This window comes from Bradysia coprophila, unplaced genomic scaffold (genome assembly GCF_014529535.1).
Source record: "Bradysia coprophila strain Holo2 unplaced genomic scaffold, BU_Bcop_v1 contig_151, whole genome shotgun sequence".
In the NCBI taxonomy this organism is placed as follows: domain Eukaryota; kingdom Metazoa; phylum Arthropoda; class Insecta; order Diptera; family Sciaridae; genus Bradysia; species Bradysia coprophila.
The window spans coordinates 4,534,284-4,553,069 of record NW_023503423.1 but is presented as its reverse complement, the minus strand read 5'-3'; the positions used below and the strand labels follow the sequence as shown (position 1 = coordinate 4,553,069).

Genomic DNA, 18,786 nt, shown 5'->3' with positions numbered 1-18,786 from the left:
AGTTTTAGAGTTGGCTGTTAGCATGATGGTTATTATACTGCGAAATGTTGAAATTTTCTTGGACTTACGGGCGTTTCAAAATCTCAACATTTACATGAACGACGTAGAAACAAAGCCCACAAAAATGGAACTGCGAAAGATTATATTTTTCGATTTCGATAATGATGTGTAGTGATTTACCATTTATAATATGGTGCTTAACAACACACCGTTTATACCTTTGTCATTCACATCTTCTATAGTTTATTGCTAGCTCCGTTGTAGCATAACATCCTATTATTGTAAATTTTACAAAACTTTTAGTTTTGTTGCAATTTAGTAGTGACTATTCGCTCGAGCGTGTCCTCTAAGCACTTATCTCCCGCGTGGGCCATTTATGTCCCACACACTATTCGTCTGCGCTGAATAGTTATTTATGACATCGAGGGGCAAGTTCTTTATTAGGCTCTAGATGTGTAATTGTGACTCGAGACCGCAGGTAGAGAGTCACAATACACATCGTAAGTATATAAAGTTGGCAAATTTTTTACTTTATGATGCTGAGTGAAAAGTGTTTTTATGCCTTAGGATCATAATTCGACGTTTTTGTCACTGCACCGACGATCGAAATGGTTATTTGTGTACCTGTTTTGGACAATTGATTTTAGGCAATTTCGCGGATTGTAGGCCGAACGAAGTGAGGCTTACAAGCGAAAGTGCCTTGAATCAACCGTCCCAAACAGGTGCACATGTTTTCATGCAGAGGGCCGGAAACCCGAGAAAATTCGAAAAATTGCCCTCATTTTCGGCCCCGAAGCATTAAAAATTCAATTTTCAGTACTTCTCATAGTGACGTATTTGCGGCCGTGAAAGTAACTTTCTCAGACGCTCTCTCCGGCCGATAATGGGATTTCATATATATTTTTTTGGGCACAATCGAGTGTGTATGGTAGTTGATGAAATTAATGTAGAGTTTGTAGAGTGTTATCTTTGTTTATGTTGCTGTGGTTTCGTCTCATTATGATCCTTAAGGCACAAAGAGCGTAGTTCGTAACTGGCGCATGCTATTGGCACTTGGGTGCGAATAGTCTATATGAAGGCTATTGTCACTTGGGTGCAAATAGTCTATACGAAGGCTGTTAGCACTGAAGTGTAATTAGTTTATGTGACAGTTTGTCTGTAATGTCAAAGTTTGTGGATGTAGTTTATGTTAATAACCTTCCCCGAAGTGCCAATAGCCTTCGTTTAGACTATTCGCACCCAAGTGCCAAGAGCCTTCGTATAGACTATTCGCACTCAGGTGCCAATAGCCTTCTTTTAGACTATTCGCACTCAAGTGCCAACAGCCTTCATATAGACTATTCGCACCCAAGTGCCAACAGCCACTTCGAAAATACAACTTTTCATCACTCGTGACGAAAAATACTATTTTCAAATTATCTAAAAGTTGAAGGCTATCATTCCCATGTTGAAGAAACATATTGAACCACACGTTCGTGGACTACTGTGGAAACTTACATTGGAAATGCAATTTACCATCTGTCACTTGTTGCATAAACAGTTGCATTTAATAAATTTAAATTTCTCTCCATTTAATTGTTGGAAGTTGGAACATCATTTACGTTCATTTAATTGAAATGCCACTGATACGTTCTGCAAACACAATTTAAAATTTATTTTCGTTCCGAAAGTTACAAAACCGAGAATCCAAGCTCCGAAGCGACCTGCTGATTTTATTATTCTCTAAATACGAACTTATCCACCACGAATAATGGCTACATTTTGTTCTAATTTTTATTACACAGATGCGGTTTTATGTACGGTGAACTAACCGATAAAGAAACTGTGTCACGACTGGAGTATTCATTGGAGAATCAACAACAGGATCAATTCGAGGTGCTTCTATATAAGAAAAACAGTAAGTTTATGATTGCTTTTCGTTTATAAAATACACCCCAAAGTGTAACCGAAGTCTTTTAACCCAACCAACGACATATAATAGTCTGTATACGGACTACAAGTTGAAATGTTTCAAAAAGTATCCACATTCTTGTCGTTTGTTCGCTCTTTCTCTGTTGTTATTTCATTATTTGAGCAAACACACACAACACACTGAACATTGTAACGAAAATATGTTGGAAATGACAGAGTAAATATTTTGCGAATTATATTTTCGGTTACAATGTTCGTTTTCTGGGTAAAATATATTTTGTTTTCAATGTCATACAATCAGCTTTGCGCTGGGCGCTGGAGCCATCATATGATATTGAAATGTATATAAGCAATTTTATAGCATGCACCGTATAGCAGGAGCTCACATATCGATTCGAACACATTATATTGTAACCTCTACACGTCTCTACAATTCTATAAAAACCAGATCGTGTGCCGGTTTGCATGGAAGTTTATACTTTCTTAGGCACGCACCCCGTTTCACCTTTGACTGAATTTTCGATTTCACTTAACCTGGTTTTTTTTTGGTATTTCAATCTTTTGGTGTTAATACAGTTTCATTAAAACTAATACCTATATACCCACTAAGGACTGCATGCCGAAGATCCGGGTAACGTTATAGAGTTTCAATATATCCTGGCCAACTCCCAGAATTCCTCACACCCCCCTTGTTCAACAAATTATCCTTTCTTTGCGCACATTGTTTCGCAATCAATGCGAAATGTTTAATTAGATTTCACTAACGAATCGTGGCTGGAGAATAAAATCAGAAGAAGATGTTTCTTGGTACGTTCATTCGAAACCTTCACACGGAATGATAAATCTAATGTACACAGTACACACAAGCATCGGCGGCAAACGTTCATGACTAAAATACTAACGAATGACGCCATCATCGTCATCATCATCGGTGTGTTTAGGTGAAATATGTTGCTCAACTGGAATATAAACCATAAAGATATGAGGAAGTTATAAGTACATGAACACTGTCAGGACAAATCTGTTTTAATGCTGAAAGATGAAATGTTGTTTGGTGAAGATATTAACGCTTTCAGAGCGTTATTATTACGAGATTGTTCTTGAAAAATAAACGAAACGAAAATTGCCCAAGGACTGGGTATTATAACTGTTCGAATGTTTTATGTATAGGATTAAATAGGTACAATCGTATATACTGCTTTTACTTCGGCTGTCATGTCGTGGCTATATCCGTTGGTTATCTATTCCCTTTCATAAAGCAATACATCTCATCGGTCGAAAAAAGTGTGATAAATAAATCCGACTTACGATGTTAATCTTTGGAAAATGTTCTGATATTTCATTGCAATTTTCTCCCAATCAAAATAAACGGAACACGGTGAAGGTTTCAAGTTCTTAAAACACTATTACATCACTCGTGACAGATTCAAATTCAGGTCTGTCCAATTTTTTGTATGTGAAAATTTTCGGTTTTGATTCCAGTTAACAGAAGGATTCCAATAGAGTATTTAGTGAGTTAACTATTTGCGCACTCGGAAAGACTTAAATTATATTACTTAAATAGCCTCAATACGAACAACACACACTCTACGGATAATAGCGGCAGAGTCAAAATTACCCAAAATTATATCGGCTAAATTTGAAGTTTTTGGACAAAATGATGTATGGACGACTTGTACATTATCAAAAATAAGGGGCACCTTCCATACATCACTTTTCGATTGGACCACAGGTACCACCCGGAACCACCTGGAACCACTTGCAAAAATGAAGCAAAACTTCGACTCTGCCGCTATTATCCGTAGAGTGTGTGTTGTTCGTATTGAGGCTATTTAATATTACTATATTAAAGCATGAAATACAGTTCAACCACTCTGTTAAGGACGTTTGTTGGTTGATACTATCGCGTGACAAATTTCAATCAACGGAGAGGTAAAATTTCACTGCGATTCTTACGTGGATTTGATCGATGACAGTAGTTTAGGATCATTCATAAATTACGTAACACTTCTTCAGTGGTCACGGTTGGTTTGAAACGAGATTAAATAGGGAACGCCGACCACCAATATTTTTTTTTTCATATTATTAATCAGTGATGGACAAGAACGAACATCACACAGGAAAAAATCAGAACACGGCCGGGAGAGTAGCGGTTAGTTCTGACTTATATTGGGATCGGTAGCGGAACTAGTATGACTTTTTATTTAAAAAAAAATCACATTGGGACACCTGGTTGGGCAGCTGTAGCCCTAAGTAGTCGAAAAATATGGGCGATATCTTCGAAAACAAGCAAAAGCAACCGTGGAAGTTTCGGATTGTTGATATGGACAGAGGGTTACAAGCCATATCCACCACTAGCAACTGATTTTTTAGATGTTGGCTCTAATGGCCAATTTTTGACCATATTTTTTTGCCACTGTCGGCGAACGTTGATAACTGTTGGAACACTTCCAACGTAATTTTTTTTTAAATCAAAATATGTACAGTTGTTTGGCCCTAAGCTTAAACTTTGTAACGACACCAAACATGATACGCATCGGTCGCGACGCGTACACTTTTTGTAAGATCGCTCTACGACGAAATTTACAAACGAATCTTAAATTTCGAAGTTGTAACTCAGCTACTTTGTGTCCTTTGTTCTTGAATGATTTTTTCGTGTTAATAGGCAACAGTTGAGTGTCGAAGAAGACAAATATGACTAATTTTGGTGTAGGTGTCACTCTTGGGCTTATGCGGGAATTCTGGTTTCTTCTAAAATTCAATAATTCTAAAGGTCGGCGTTCCCTATTTAATCTAATGTCAAACCAACCGTGTGGTGTCATCAAAATTAAGACCTAAATAAAAAGAGAAATACGCGGCCGGTGTGCAACACAATTTCATGCAACTCAGCATCATAATGTGCAAAATTTGCAAACTTTAGATGTATCTGTCGACGCATACGGCCTCGTTGCATAGTTACACATCTATAGAGCCTATCAACGTCCTTTGCACTCGATGTCATAAATAACCATTACCGCACTCGATGTGTTGTCTACTTGGCCTCCGCGACGTGTTGAAAATCTAGAGTGACAAAATACCTTCAGAAATAACCATTACCAACAGTGCGATCGAAGTAATGCTTAAATATATTTTCCATATATTTCAGCACTAGTACGCAAAAGCGACTTTAGTTAAAATGAGAATCCCACTGCTTTATACTTAAAATCCATAGCTCCTGCCTTATACCTTTGTTCACATCTTAAAATTAGCTATTAGAAACGTCTGCGGTGGCAATATATATATTGGATTTAAACATTTAAAACCCGCTCGGTTTTAAATACTTTTTGATCGGAAACCGGACGAGTTTTAAATAATACGGGATGTGCACTTAGAATATTTTATTCAATTACCGGTTGCACAAAACGTAATATAAGCAAAAATTCGTTCAACTGCAAATCGTTTAGTGACTATTATCCAAAAATACCATTCGTTTTCGTTCGCTCATTATGGTTTTGGTATAAATTTTCATCGAATTAATATGTTTTGCGGGTGATATTATAATGAAAAATGTTTTTCTCTTTCTCGTTATAATAAACAGGAAAATATCATTTATCACCCTTCGATCTAAAAAAAAAAATTGTATCGAATATCGATAGCGTTTCGTCCCTGTTAAACGAAAATGGTATACAATAGCAGCAGTTGTTTGCGAATGGGGTGGTATGGTGGTGAAGTCGAGTTTTTATTATAGTATCTATTGCTCGAACCGTACAAAAAATGATGAAGCAAGTGATCTACGGCAACGAGTGGAAGTTGCGACGTGCTACACGATCCGTGTTTATATTTACATCCATGAACGGAACACTTGAATACTGATAGAATACTAGGCATTCAATATCGGAGACTTCTTTTACTGTCGAGAAAACTATAAACACAGGCACCAACACACAACTGTATTATATAGTTAAAGTTACCTGTTTTTCCACCGGATCGAATTTTTTTTTTTTTTTTTTATTTTTTAACAGAAGCACTCAGTGGAGGGAATAATGTTTCTGTTAAAATAAATTTTAATTCAGCAGAGTTCCACAACTTCAAAATCAATATGAACGTCACATGGTGCTATTGACTCGGTCGTGTTTTAAGGCTCGTAAGACCACAATGAATCTATTGTACAATTTTAAGTATAAAAACGTTGAAACTTTACGCTTACTGTAATGGACAGAATACGATTTAGACTCATTTAGACTCAAACATTAGAGACATTTTTAAAGCCTAAAAGCCTTTTACAACCAATAAGAAATTCAGTCTGGACCATCATCTTAACATATGACCTCCGAACCATGCCTACTAAAGAAAGTTTGTTTGTCAAATTGATATCTCGCCTGAATGTAGGCTTGGTATATGCACACAAATTATCAATTCCACCAATCAGTAAGTTACCAAACAAACACACTACAACTACCCAAATGTGAAGCTTGAGAACTTTAGGACGCTACCAGCGCATCGAACATGGATCATTTTACACCACCAAAAACATTTATTATCTTTACTGAAAGCCAACCCATTTTAACACAAAACTATGATTCGTCGTAAGATGAAACCATCTTAATGCTCTTTACAGCTTTCATGGCTTTTTAATCTGAACTCGAAAAATGTAAGGCTTTCAAAACTAGCGTTGTTTTTACGCGTAAAGACAGATGTAAAAAAACTTTGTCACTTTTCAAGGCAGGACCACAAGAGCAATTTTGTGTTGGTGCGATCTTTTCCACTGTAATCCGATATTCATCACAGACTAAAATGGAAAATGCAGCATACCCGGGTGAAAATTAAAGTCTCAAAAGTTCGAAAAACGTAGTCTCACGTCTCAAAAGACAATAGATTTGAGATCGTGAGACTACGTTTTTCGAACTTTTGAGACCTTCATTTTCACCTGGGTATCGATCCCATAAACGCAAAATTTTAAGGTTACAAAGTGTTTTGTAGTATGAGTATATGTGGTGGATCAGTTAAAATTCTGCGGATCGTGTTCATACTAAATTCTTCGCGTAGAAGAATATTTTTTTGAGAAGAAGTGTCGGACTAAATTTTCTTTAGAGAAATATAGAGCAAACTAATCCTTCGCGGAAGAAATAGTTGGAATTTGTACGAAAATTGCTTATCCATCACCTTAATTTTTCTGTGTTTAAGAACCGAGGGAGACTTAACTCTATAAATTGCCCATTCCACTCAACAAAAAGTACTCCGTGAGAGAGCCGTGAGAGAGCAAGTTGTCAAATAAACAAAGGAAAAATGGAAACAAAAATCAATTTTGTCTCTCACACGGAGTACTTTTTTCGGTAAGAGGAAACTAAGCATTAAATTTATAAGTTGATCACGATCAGTTGAAGCAAGATTTGTTCGTTGCTTTTCTCTTTAAATTTCTCTTTATTTTTCTCTTTAATCTCCTTCTGAGACTTTGAATTTAACAATCTAATAACAACAACTTGTACGAAAATTAACGGTTATAATATGTAATTATGAATTAGGGTAGTGGCCTGTAAATTAATCGAAATAAACAAACAAACACGTGTAAGAAGCAACAGTTTATTCATGAAAAAATGTCAGTGATGTCAGGAAAAATGCAGAGAAACCAAGCCGCTAAATTTTCATTTTTAAATCACCGATCATGATGTGCATGTTGATAAAAGTTGGAATTTTTTTATACGGGTACACCATTGCATGTAGCTGTAGTCAAAGGAAATTCAAATCGCTCCTGTTTTCGTTTGATTGACATGTAACATTGAAACTTTCATTGTCCCTACACTGCATATCAACGTTACCGTTTACCTATGGCCGTTGTGAGTCTAAACTCTAAACGAACGTTAGTATACGGATCGGTATAAAACACGCAAATTTATTCAATAGTTACCGTACTTATGGATACTCGTATTACAGCAATTTCCTACTCACTCGTTGAATAAACAAAATGCGAAACATACAAGTGCATAGCTATGTTATTTATGTTGAACAAATTTTTTTTTATTCAGTCAGATAAAGGGTGGTTGTACACGATTGTGTATAATATATCAAATGTTGTTACGGCTATAGTCTAGTCTTCAAGTGAAACAAATTTCATTTTCCTTTTTTTTTGCTTATGGGTTCTTCTACATGATGGAAATGAATATATTTCCTCAAATCCCACATTATTGCACTATTTACATGAAAGACAATGTTTTTGTTTACATGGCATTGTGTATATTGGTGTGTACACAACGGAGATGTTGTAATTTTGTGCTACATTTGGTTCGGAGGCTCATCTGTGTCATTTTCCATGAATGTATTGCATTATATCTTTGAGGCGGAACGCAATGAATTCTACGTTTACCCTCACAGATCGATTCACATTCGACATGTTATACCAATGACGCTGAAGAGCACACATGTATAAATGCCATATTATTCAACTACAGTCGATTTAAGTTTCAAACGTATCCTTTCGAGCGAACATATTATGGTAGATTTATAGGTCATGTGTTTGGCTGCAGAAATAAAAGCGAAATAAAAACGAAATAAATCTTCTTGCATTTTCCGGTTTTATTTCAAATTTAATTTGAAATTTAATGAGCCTGTGCATACTGTTTGATGTTGTAGGACCGAAGTCATCATTTCAGTCTGCAGTGCAGAAATGGTTAGTTATCTGTTTTACCCAACGACGATAAAAATATTCAATGAACTCTGGATGGCAGGCGAATAAGGGAATAAGTTCTCCAACCAACTATCGCTAGCTTTTAAGACATCAAATCTACAGATTCGATTAAATTGTCTAACATTTGCAACTGGTCAAATTCAGGTCATGCAAAATTATCCCAATTCACGCTGTAAGTGCGACTTCCATTTTAAAACATACCGGATAGTAAGTCATTTTAACGCTTACCTTTTGACATTTATTATATGACGTCAACGTTATTTTGTACAACTGTCAGTTGAAAATATTTAAATTTTAATTTTTGGCGCACTTATGATGTGAGATGTTTTTACAAAACACTGACAGAGAGTCAAGCCAACTTCACGCCGTCCTGGAAGGCTGAACCCAAACTTGACCCGTGTACAGAAAATTTCCAGAACTATTAACTCTTTTCGGTTTAACTTTATATTTCTTCTGTTAAGTTGATAAAAACAGACATTTGTTTTCAAATAATCATTCCCACTGGGTTCATCCATTCTTTTCGAGATAGGTCTGTGTGAAACTTGACATCTTAACTGGCACAAAATACATTGACCACGATCTTGTGTCAGCACTTTCTTCGTGAAACTTGGCACTTTTACTGGTTACAATTATTTTCCGCTGCGTGTTGCATCCTTCGATGCTAATAGGCAATATTGCTATATTTTCCAAGATGAAAATCATTGGTCGTTCGAATTTTGATCATGAGCCTTTTGAAGGCCGCGAGGACTGAGGATAGGCCCAGTGTGTTTTTCAGTGGTCACGCGTTGTAGAAAATCCATATTGGTGTTGAAAGGAAGGTAGTAGAACGAGATGAAGATTGCAATTGAAAAATATAATTTTTGTTGGATGGTCGGGTCGGGTAAAATGACAAGTCAACTGCAGAAAAGAATTAATATTCCTCAGGCCATGACATGGGACTCATACCGCTATAATTTTTGCTGGTGCTCCATCAGACGTAGTATAGCAGGAGAAAATTTTCTTTGTCTTTCCCAATGTTATTGCCCTTCTCAGCAAGTTATATTTCCCCTTCAAAACAAACGATACACACATATCGATTATCCAACGTTTCTCCACCAAAAAATTGCATGTCATTCGCAAATATTACACTAAGAAGTTGTAGACAAAGGCACAGACAGGTACAAATTACTTATCATCGCATTCAATTGATTTTCCAAAAGAGGGTTATAATACCCTGGATTCAGTTAGATATTAATTGTGTCAATTATTTACATCGTATATGGTATAGCAGTGCTAATTGCACACATGTTCGGGAAATATAAGTCAAATAATTTGTAGAGCTCCGATCCGGTGATTATCAAACAAATTACCTCTATAAATACGAAGAAATTAGTTGAGTGTATCGGTTCTTGTATTTAATTTGACACACACTAGGCGACATAGCTGACTCGTTTTCCACGTTTGTGATATTTCGGTACTATTGCGTTTGTTGATCTGTTTTTGAGGGGATATACCGGACGATATGTCTCTGACTATATAAGCCAGATTTATCGATTTTTTCCATTAGTGAAACGGTTCAAAGAAACGATTCTTCGTCGTTATGGTCAGCTCCACCATCTTCAAATCTGCAAACATTATCGTTCCTGTGTTGGAACAGAGTAACTGTAAACTGAATAAAATTCAATCGCAAATTAATTTCAAAGTGTGCTTCCGTACGATCGAAAAGCACGGTTTGCGCGTGAACTGTGATCATTGAGAAGTTTTCTGAACGAAGATTAATGGAGATGCAGTAAAACTCTAAAAGTATACCCTTCAAAGACTTGTTAACACTAAAACCGCCGTATTAAGCAAAAACATCGCATGTATTTTCGCATTAGCTTTTAAAAGCTTTAAAAATTTTTTTTGAGGTTCGAGCTTCTTTTGATTTCTAATGGAATGTTTCACTTTTTGAATGGAATCTAAAAGAAGCTCAAAGCTCACAGAAGCTTTCGAAAGCTCTTAAAAGCTAATTCGAGAAGACATGCGATGTTTTGGTTAACACGGCAAAAAATTGTGACAACAACAATTTTCACATCGTTAACTTTCTAAAAATGAAATGCGCTGTTCTGATGACTCCTGGCTACTGATCCACAAACCCAATTTTCAAAGCCCATAGAATTTCTGATTGGTCTTCATTTTACTTTTTTCCCGCACCTCAGTCGACCTAACTTAGTTCATCGTTCGTGAACTCCACTTCAGGTGGTTTAGTGTATTATACAGCGAGGTTCCGGGTAATCTGATAATTTGCTACACCAGAAATTTACCAAGCTAGAAAATTAAATTCTTAGAAATTCCCAACTTTTTCCATCACCGTCTACAAAGACAAAATATTGAAACCAACACTCTTTGGAGATTTTTTTATTCGACGGATTTGCATGATACGATAAGCAAAAAGCATGGCTTAATTCAAGGAATTTATTACTGAAAAAGTCAATAAAAGAAGAAGCAAATTTAAATAAATTTGAAATGTTCGGGAAATTTACTTCATGTAATCACCAATCAATGCACACGAATTTCGTAAGAAGTTTTTGTTGCTACAAAATAAAGTTTCATTCATAATATCTACACTGTGCGTCTATTCTATATTATCGATATGTAGGTAGACTCAATCCGGAACAAATTTTTTCGGTTTTTGTTTCTGTATACGGCGTGGGTGGGAATCGGTAAGAAATGCCATGATAATAAACAAGAACATTATGAAAATTTATGGCTGTTTATACATTTCGAATATCAACCGTAAACCAGACAGTAAAAATCCCTCGGTTAGATTACCCCGAACTATAAAACAAATTTGTTTTTCGTACTTCAAAAGCTATCTTGGAAAAAGTTTATTTTTAACCAATGCTATGGTAGTAATAGATTCGGTTATGAAATTTTAGCTAATGACGCCAAATATGTGCGTGATTAAAAAAAGTTTGATCAAAGAAATGCGTAAGTTTTTCTTTGTAAATAGATAATAATGGACTTAATGAGATATTCATACGACGAACATGTTAAATCATATAACACATATTTGCATTAGTCCCTGTCTCAAACAAATTTTCATTAAATCGCATTTCGCTTTTCCGACAAAATTTTTTACGTAAAAATGGGAATTATAAATAACGGCAAATATGTCGTGCGAAGTTGTCATTTTCCATTTTCTTGATTTTATTTTGATATAGCTGTTAGCCTGGCACTGTTAATAAATTTCTGAATTTTCAGTTTCAGTTTCAGTTTCTGCTGGTTAGGAAAACATTTATTTAACAAAAATTATGCGGAGTCCAAGGGTGAAGTGAATAGTCATTAACTGGAAACGATAGCGACCATAAAAAGAAAGATTTTGTTTAGAGACTAATTAAATTCTGTTTGGATCCAACTAAAGCTCAAATGAAATTTCTAGTACAATTCTTGTAAAATTCGACATAAAACTGCTAATGCCAAAGCTGAATCCGTACGGTAATGGCAAATGCCGACGATAAAGGCAAGATTAATGAGTTAGTCGACGCCATGTTGCTTTTAAGTTTAACATCTGTGAGGCCGCCAATATCAGACACTTTTCCAGCTCTGAATATATCAGCAATCGCTGTTTCAAATTTAAAAATTAATTCATTGTCATAATTCTAAGGTTCATTAGAAATTTCTCTAAGAAAAGTGTGAGTTTTCAGTCTTTTTTCGGTTGAAAACTTCAACTGTACATATCTCAGGGTGGATGAATTTTAAACCCAATAAGACCCTATTTGCCCCGGAAGTACATGCAATTACCTCTCTAATAACACCCCACACGACCCTGTACGGCTCGTGCAACTGGAGAAATTTTTGTAAGAAAAGTGCATGTTCTCTGTATTTGATGACGTCTTACCAGCCACACAAGCTTCGAAGAATTTTTCTAAAAATGGTTTTGCTTTTGGGATCGAATACCTTACTGGGCACATATGAAAAATTCCAATAGAAAAGGCTTCCGAATTCGGTCTTCTGTTTTTCAGAAGAATCCCTCGGTATTATTATTGTTCGGATATATTGTCGTCGTATATGGCCTGTTCTACGGCTCTCATATCGAATTCTTTACGCACCGTATCTTCCCATATGAAACACGGCCGACCCACTTTGGTAAATGTTGTTGAATGAATTTTTGCTTGTATTTTGCAGCATTGGGTTATTTTCACAGCAGTTTCCTTTTTAATCTATGACTTTCCATCTTCCATCAGAAGATGGCATTTATCTGTTAAATTATTCGAAAACTCGTTCAACTAGTCACGGTGCGGTTGAATGAATTTTAACTGATCATTTCGATGCACTTTTGATATTTTTGGATATTGTTAGTCAGCTCGGAGCCCTGAACAAGATTCAACAAAAATTTTTGATTTTCATCCGTACCGTCGGTGACATTGGTGCATAGCCCATTCTGCCTACAGAGAGAGTGGTAAAAACTGATTGTGGTTTCAATCGATAGTGCCTGAAATTCTAATAACAATTTTTTAAAAATTTGGTACCCTAAGTGCAAGTGAATCCGGCAGAGACACGGTAAAGTTAAAAAAAACGTGATTTTCAAACAGTCATAGAGGCGTGGATGCTTTAGTGATGAAGCTAATAAATTGTTCTAGCAGTAGAGCAATATTTCCTCTACCAATGACCAAAAAAGTATTTTTGGAGACCACCTACGTAGAGGCCGACAGTAGCTCAACGTTTTTCCCTCATATTTGGTAAAATTTGCAGGTTTCAGAGGCACCTGAAACACACTTATTAAATTTTTTTAAAAATTATATTGGTTAATTCTGAAATGCTTGAAGTCTCAGCTGTTCATCGACACCACACATGCAATGACTCATGTCAACAGTGCCAATGTGTTGGGTGAATAAGTGAAATGTGTCCTTCTACAGCGAAATTTTGTGCATTCCCAATTTCCAATTCTGGGTCTTTTTACTTATTTTCTTGTTATCTGACACTTCATTTCATAATATAATTGAACACTGCCCTGTGCTGTCCTGTGCAAATCGTTTATTTTTATCGACATTATCGATAACAGATGAGAACAGCCGTTTTAGTAAATGGTGTAATCTAAAACATGTGAAAAGCTATGAAAAGTGAAAATTTAAATTGTGATACCACACCACAGTCATGTACATGTACAAATGCTGAGCAATAAATTTACATTTAATATTCGAATAGAGATGTAAACAGACGTAATTTAGGTGCATATATTGTAAATACGTGATGATTACATGAGTACATGGCCTAATATTAGACAAAGTTTCACAGATGTGAAACTCTATCGAGTAACGGGAATAATTTCAGTTTCCAACCAGTTCCATAACAGATCCCGATCTCATCAGCCACCCCGCACTAAACCATTGTTCAGGTGTTTATCGGCAACACAGCCATGCCAATGTGCCAAAATAAATATCACGCAAACAATTTTTACATACAGAGTTAATGACCCGTACTCTATTTATATAAATATGAAAGAGAAAAAAAAGGTTTACCCTTGAACTCTCCTTGTGACCGACTAGACAATTTCTGCAAAAACATATACAGCTCAACCAAACGTATTACAACACATCTCATGACACTTATTTTTGTATTTGATTTTTCCTGAGGAAAGAACGACACACATATCTATATAGTGAAACCCGAGGCTTTATTCGCCACAGATTTTATATGGTTACGATATAGAATGCTTTTGCACAGAATGATGAAATACACATAAATACAAGAAAGATATTTATCTGTTATTTTTGAAAGTGTTGCTGATGCATTCGGTTGTGTTATCGTAAAGAAAGCGAAACCGATAGAAAAGCTGATGCTTCTCACACAATATTATAAAAATGGGATTTTGCATTTTCCTTTGAGAGCTGTGTTAAAACTAGAAATGAATTGTGGTGTGTACCTTTGGGAGTAGATCAATGCCATGTTTTTGAAAACGAATCATTGGAAAGATTTGGAGCTTTAAGGCTTAGGAAATGCATTTGTTGTTTTGAACTCTTTTTTCAGCATTGTATAGGCGCTTAGCCTTTAGGGGAATTTTAGGGGAATTCCGTTCATTTTATTTATACTGAGTATATCACGTATATTCTGAGTATATCTAGGATAAGTCACATGTGTTTGACAACTGCCACATTTGGAAAAATGAAATTTTTTACGCGATGGATTTCGATCAAACAACATGCCAGTGTGTAGCTTGTGATCTCAGGAGTCTGGCAAGGTAATTAGTTTTTCAATCGGACTAATATCGGCTGAGCGATAAGACTATGGAATCATGTGCCAATCACATACAAAAACAAACATTTTCCAAAGTCTTATCGCTCAGCCGATATTAGACCAATTTAAAAACTAATTATCTTGCCAGACTCCTGAGATCACAAGCTACACACTGGTATGTTGTTTGATCGAAATCCATTGCGTAAAAAATTTCATTTTTCCAAATGTGACAGTTGTCAAACACATGCGACTTATACTCGATGTACGGAATATACGAAGCCATACTCGTTATACTGGATATACTCAGAATATACGCGATGTACTCAGTATAAATAAAATGAACGGAATTCCCCTGTTGAAAAAGCTACTTAAGGATATCAGATTATTTATCGTGTTTGCATTTAGCGATGCACTATACCTATGGTGTCGATGTTTACGACAGAATAATTTACCGATTTTTACTCAAAAGATTTTCCTGTAAATCTTTTCTGCACTTTATTGAAGCTAAGCTGATGTTAGTCTGGAGATAATCTGAAATGAGACGAAGCGTCGGTATAAAACACGAAATGACGTCATACACTCCGTTTTAATCGTTGTAAAAAAAATAATCTCTCTTTCCATTATTGTAACGTAAAAGGTACACCTGTAAAAATTTTGTCCAGCTCAGCTGTAGTCGTTATACGAATGTACTGTACAAATTCGCGACAAGTACATTATGTTAACGTAGCAGTAATATTTACAGTACAGCTGTATCAATGTACAGTTGGGCGAACATTGGTTGTCTCATCGAAAAATAAAAGTTGTACAGAAAATATTATTCAGAGTTCATAAATTTTCATCTTTAAACTATTTAGTACGTTTATTTACGTTAACTTATTTAAAAAAAAAAAAAAAACTGCCGTCCGTGCGATTCGAACTCGGGACCTCCGACACTCCAGTCCACCACCTTACCCATGTCCCAACTCAGTACTTGTGTTTGGAAGACATTATGGGAAAGCTATCTTATAACATCGTACGTCTCCACTGTACTGTCTTGCTGAATGTTCAGTTGATCAGTATTGTGAAATTGAACTTTAAAAGTTCTCGTATTTTAATACTGTTGTGTGGTAATGTAATTTCCAAATGTTCAAGAAGGAAGTTTTTTTTCTGTAAATTATTTGTTAGGAAATTGTAAGACTTAAGTCTTCTTCTCCTATTCTATAATTCTAAGAATACATATTTTGAAAGAAAAAGTTAAGTTTCCGGCAGATGGGCTTTTGTCACATATTATTTAGACACCCAACAGTCTGACAGAAGCTTATTAAAATTAAGGGTAGCAACATAGTCAATTTTACTAATACGTCATTACTGTCTCGCTCAAAAGCGGTTAAAACGCAACTAGTACTACACATGTGTACGTCAAATTTGTTATCCTTTGTTTGCAGACTTCAGTTTTTTCATTTCATGATTTTGTATGCGAATGAAAACTAAAAGTGAGAAATTTTTCTTAGTAAAAGCTGTTTATTCATTTTTTGAGCAAACTGTTTGAAAATGTGTTAAGAATCGATTGCGTGGATTTACTTAATCAGTGCCTTTTTCTCACAAGCATCGAGGCTGAGTTCTTTCGCCGGCTACATTTATGACAAAATTCGTGGAATAACGTGTGCTCCTTAAGTGCTAACTTTCGAACAGAAGAGAAAGATTGATATTTACGAATGTCAAAAAATAGGTTTATAGTGTAACAAAATCATTTACCAAGTCATTTATTAAAAAAAATTCTTGAGCCTTCATTATTCAAATACGTTATTATTCAAAACTTGAATTTCTGAATTTAGTAGGGGGCATTTCGTCAAAAAAAGTGATTTGCCTTCCTATGGATTTTACAAAAAATGTTTTGATGGGATTATTTTGAGTATTATTAGTAGTCAAAAAGACACTAATTAGAAAAATTCAAGGTCAACAAGGTTTTTTTTAACAAACAAAATTTCACCCGCCAATATAAAATCAGCGGTACAATATAAACACTTCATTTCTTCCATTATTTTCAACGGAGATTGTGTATAAAATAAAAAATTAATTAAACAATACGACATTTACGTGGAATCATCATCGAAAATTAAACTTTCGCGTACTTTGTTAACGTAGGTACTAGATTCGAAAAAACGATTCTTCTTCTTCTTCTACATATACGTCGGTTCTTTATTCGTATGTACAAATGCACGCATGAATGAAGAACCGACGTATAGAAGAAGAAGAAGAAGAATCGTCATTAAGTGCATCTTGTACTTACGTTAACAAAGCTCGCGAACGTTCATATTTCGGATTCCACGTAAGTGTCGCGTTATTTAATTAATTTTATATTTTATATACAATCTCTGTTGAAAATCATGGAATGTCGCCGAAGAAACGGATTGTTTATATTGTACAGCCGATTTTATATTGGCGGTCGAAATTTTGTTTGTTAAAAAAACCTTGTTGATCCGCGACCTAAAAAATTTCTAATTAGTGTTTTTTTGACTACTAATAATAATACTCAAAATAATCCCATCAAAACATTTTCGCTAATAATTTAGGATGGCTAGACACCAAATGCCCCTCTACTAATTACAAATAGTTCCTGAATTGTCTCGAAAGTTCGTGCAGTGTTTAGTCTCATTTAACATTATGGAAGTTTTCACGACCACTACATTCAAACTGGCATTCATTCAGCTATAGTGTACATTGTCCATCTGAATGGTACTTTGAATATGTCACAAATCATGTACTGCTCTGCTGTACAAATTCGGGACAAGTACATTTGTTAACGTAGCAGTATATTTGTTAACGTAACAGAACAGTAGTACATCTTAGCTGTACATAGTACTGTCATTACGTTCAAAATTCAGCAATTACGTACAATATACAGATATGCTGAAAACTAATGTTCAGCTGTGTAGTAAAAAGAACTGCACGGGTACCATATCCAAATATTTTTTTTATAGGTGATAAGTGGAGTGCGGATTAAGCTTTAAGTTTTACTCACCGTTTACGCTACAACAGAGAGAAGTTTTCATTGTTTTTTTTTTAAGCGGCGAGTCTCCCTTTACAAAAAAGCTTAGAGCATGGATCGCACTACACTCCGTTTAGGAATCGGTTCATCCGTTTACATGACAAAAAACTCAGCAAAAAGCAGTGAACCAAAATGAATTTTTCGAGTAAAAACTGGGTACTAAACGGTGATAAAATTGAAGCACAAAACGAACTTCGTTTACGAGACAACGATATGGAACCGTTTTCATTGTTACTTTGAGAACGGCGACCACGTGACTGCGAATCGGCCTTTAAGCAACAGTTTAATATTTTTTCATGTGTGTGGCGCGAAAGTTCTAATTTTTTTCCACTCAACTGCAGTGATTAGATGGAGAGTTGACGATTCAGTGGAGAAAATGTTTGTTTTGTCACCGTGAAAAAAGAGAACATTAGGAAAATAAACATCTACTCTCCTAAATTGTCGAATTCACTCAAATGACTAGAATCATCACTTTTCCGTTGACTTGTTTACATCGCGAAAAACTAGAAAAATCAAAAAAACGTTTCTCTTGTTGAACTTTTTAATTTTCTCTCCACGGCAAACAAATAACCGAAATTCTTCTCCACTCCCCATGACGTAAAGTTGCTTCTTTTTGGTGTTTATAAAAAATTCTCCAAACCCTGTGACTTCAATATTAACAATGAAGCGCAATGACATTAAAAGGTTATCGCATGCCAAGCCTAAGACTGTCTTTTCAGAAAAAATAGAAAGTTTTTCAAACTTAACTGAACTCCGAAGGAATCGTCTTGTGTCGCATTTTTTTACATTCAGACACATCTCTATAACAATGCATATATACCGATTGATATGGTTCTTTGTTACATCACAATTTTTTTGAAATTGGTTTGATTTAAATTTAAATGTGCGTCACGTTTCTTGAATTTCGTATACAAAAAAAATCGAAATAATCTCGGATTTTCTTCAAAAACTTTATTTTCGTTTTGCGAGAAATAATGTACCGAGAGTTTTG

General features: G+C 35.4%; 1 protein-coding gene across 2 annotated transcripts in view; it reads left to right on the top strand.

Annotated features, from left to right (window-relative positions):
• Window positions 1–18,786, top strand: part of LOC119074563 (potassium voltage-gated channel protein eag) — a 97,044-nt gene that overhangs the window by 60,169 nt on the left and 18,089 nt on the right. For both annotated transcript variants that reach the window (XM_037180782.1, XM_037180781.1), the window contains exon 4: window positions 1,785–1,897. In XM_037180782.1, the coding sequence (XP_037036677.1) occupies window positions 1,785–1,897 (113 nt within the window). The remainder of the gene's footprint in view (window positions 1–1,784; window positions 1,898–18,786) is intronic.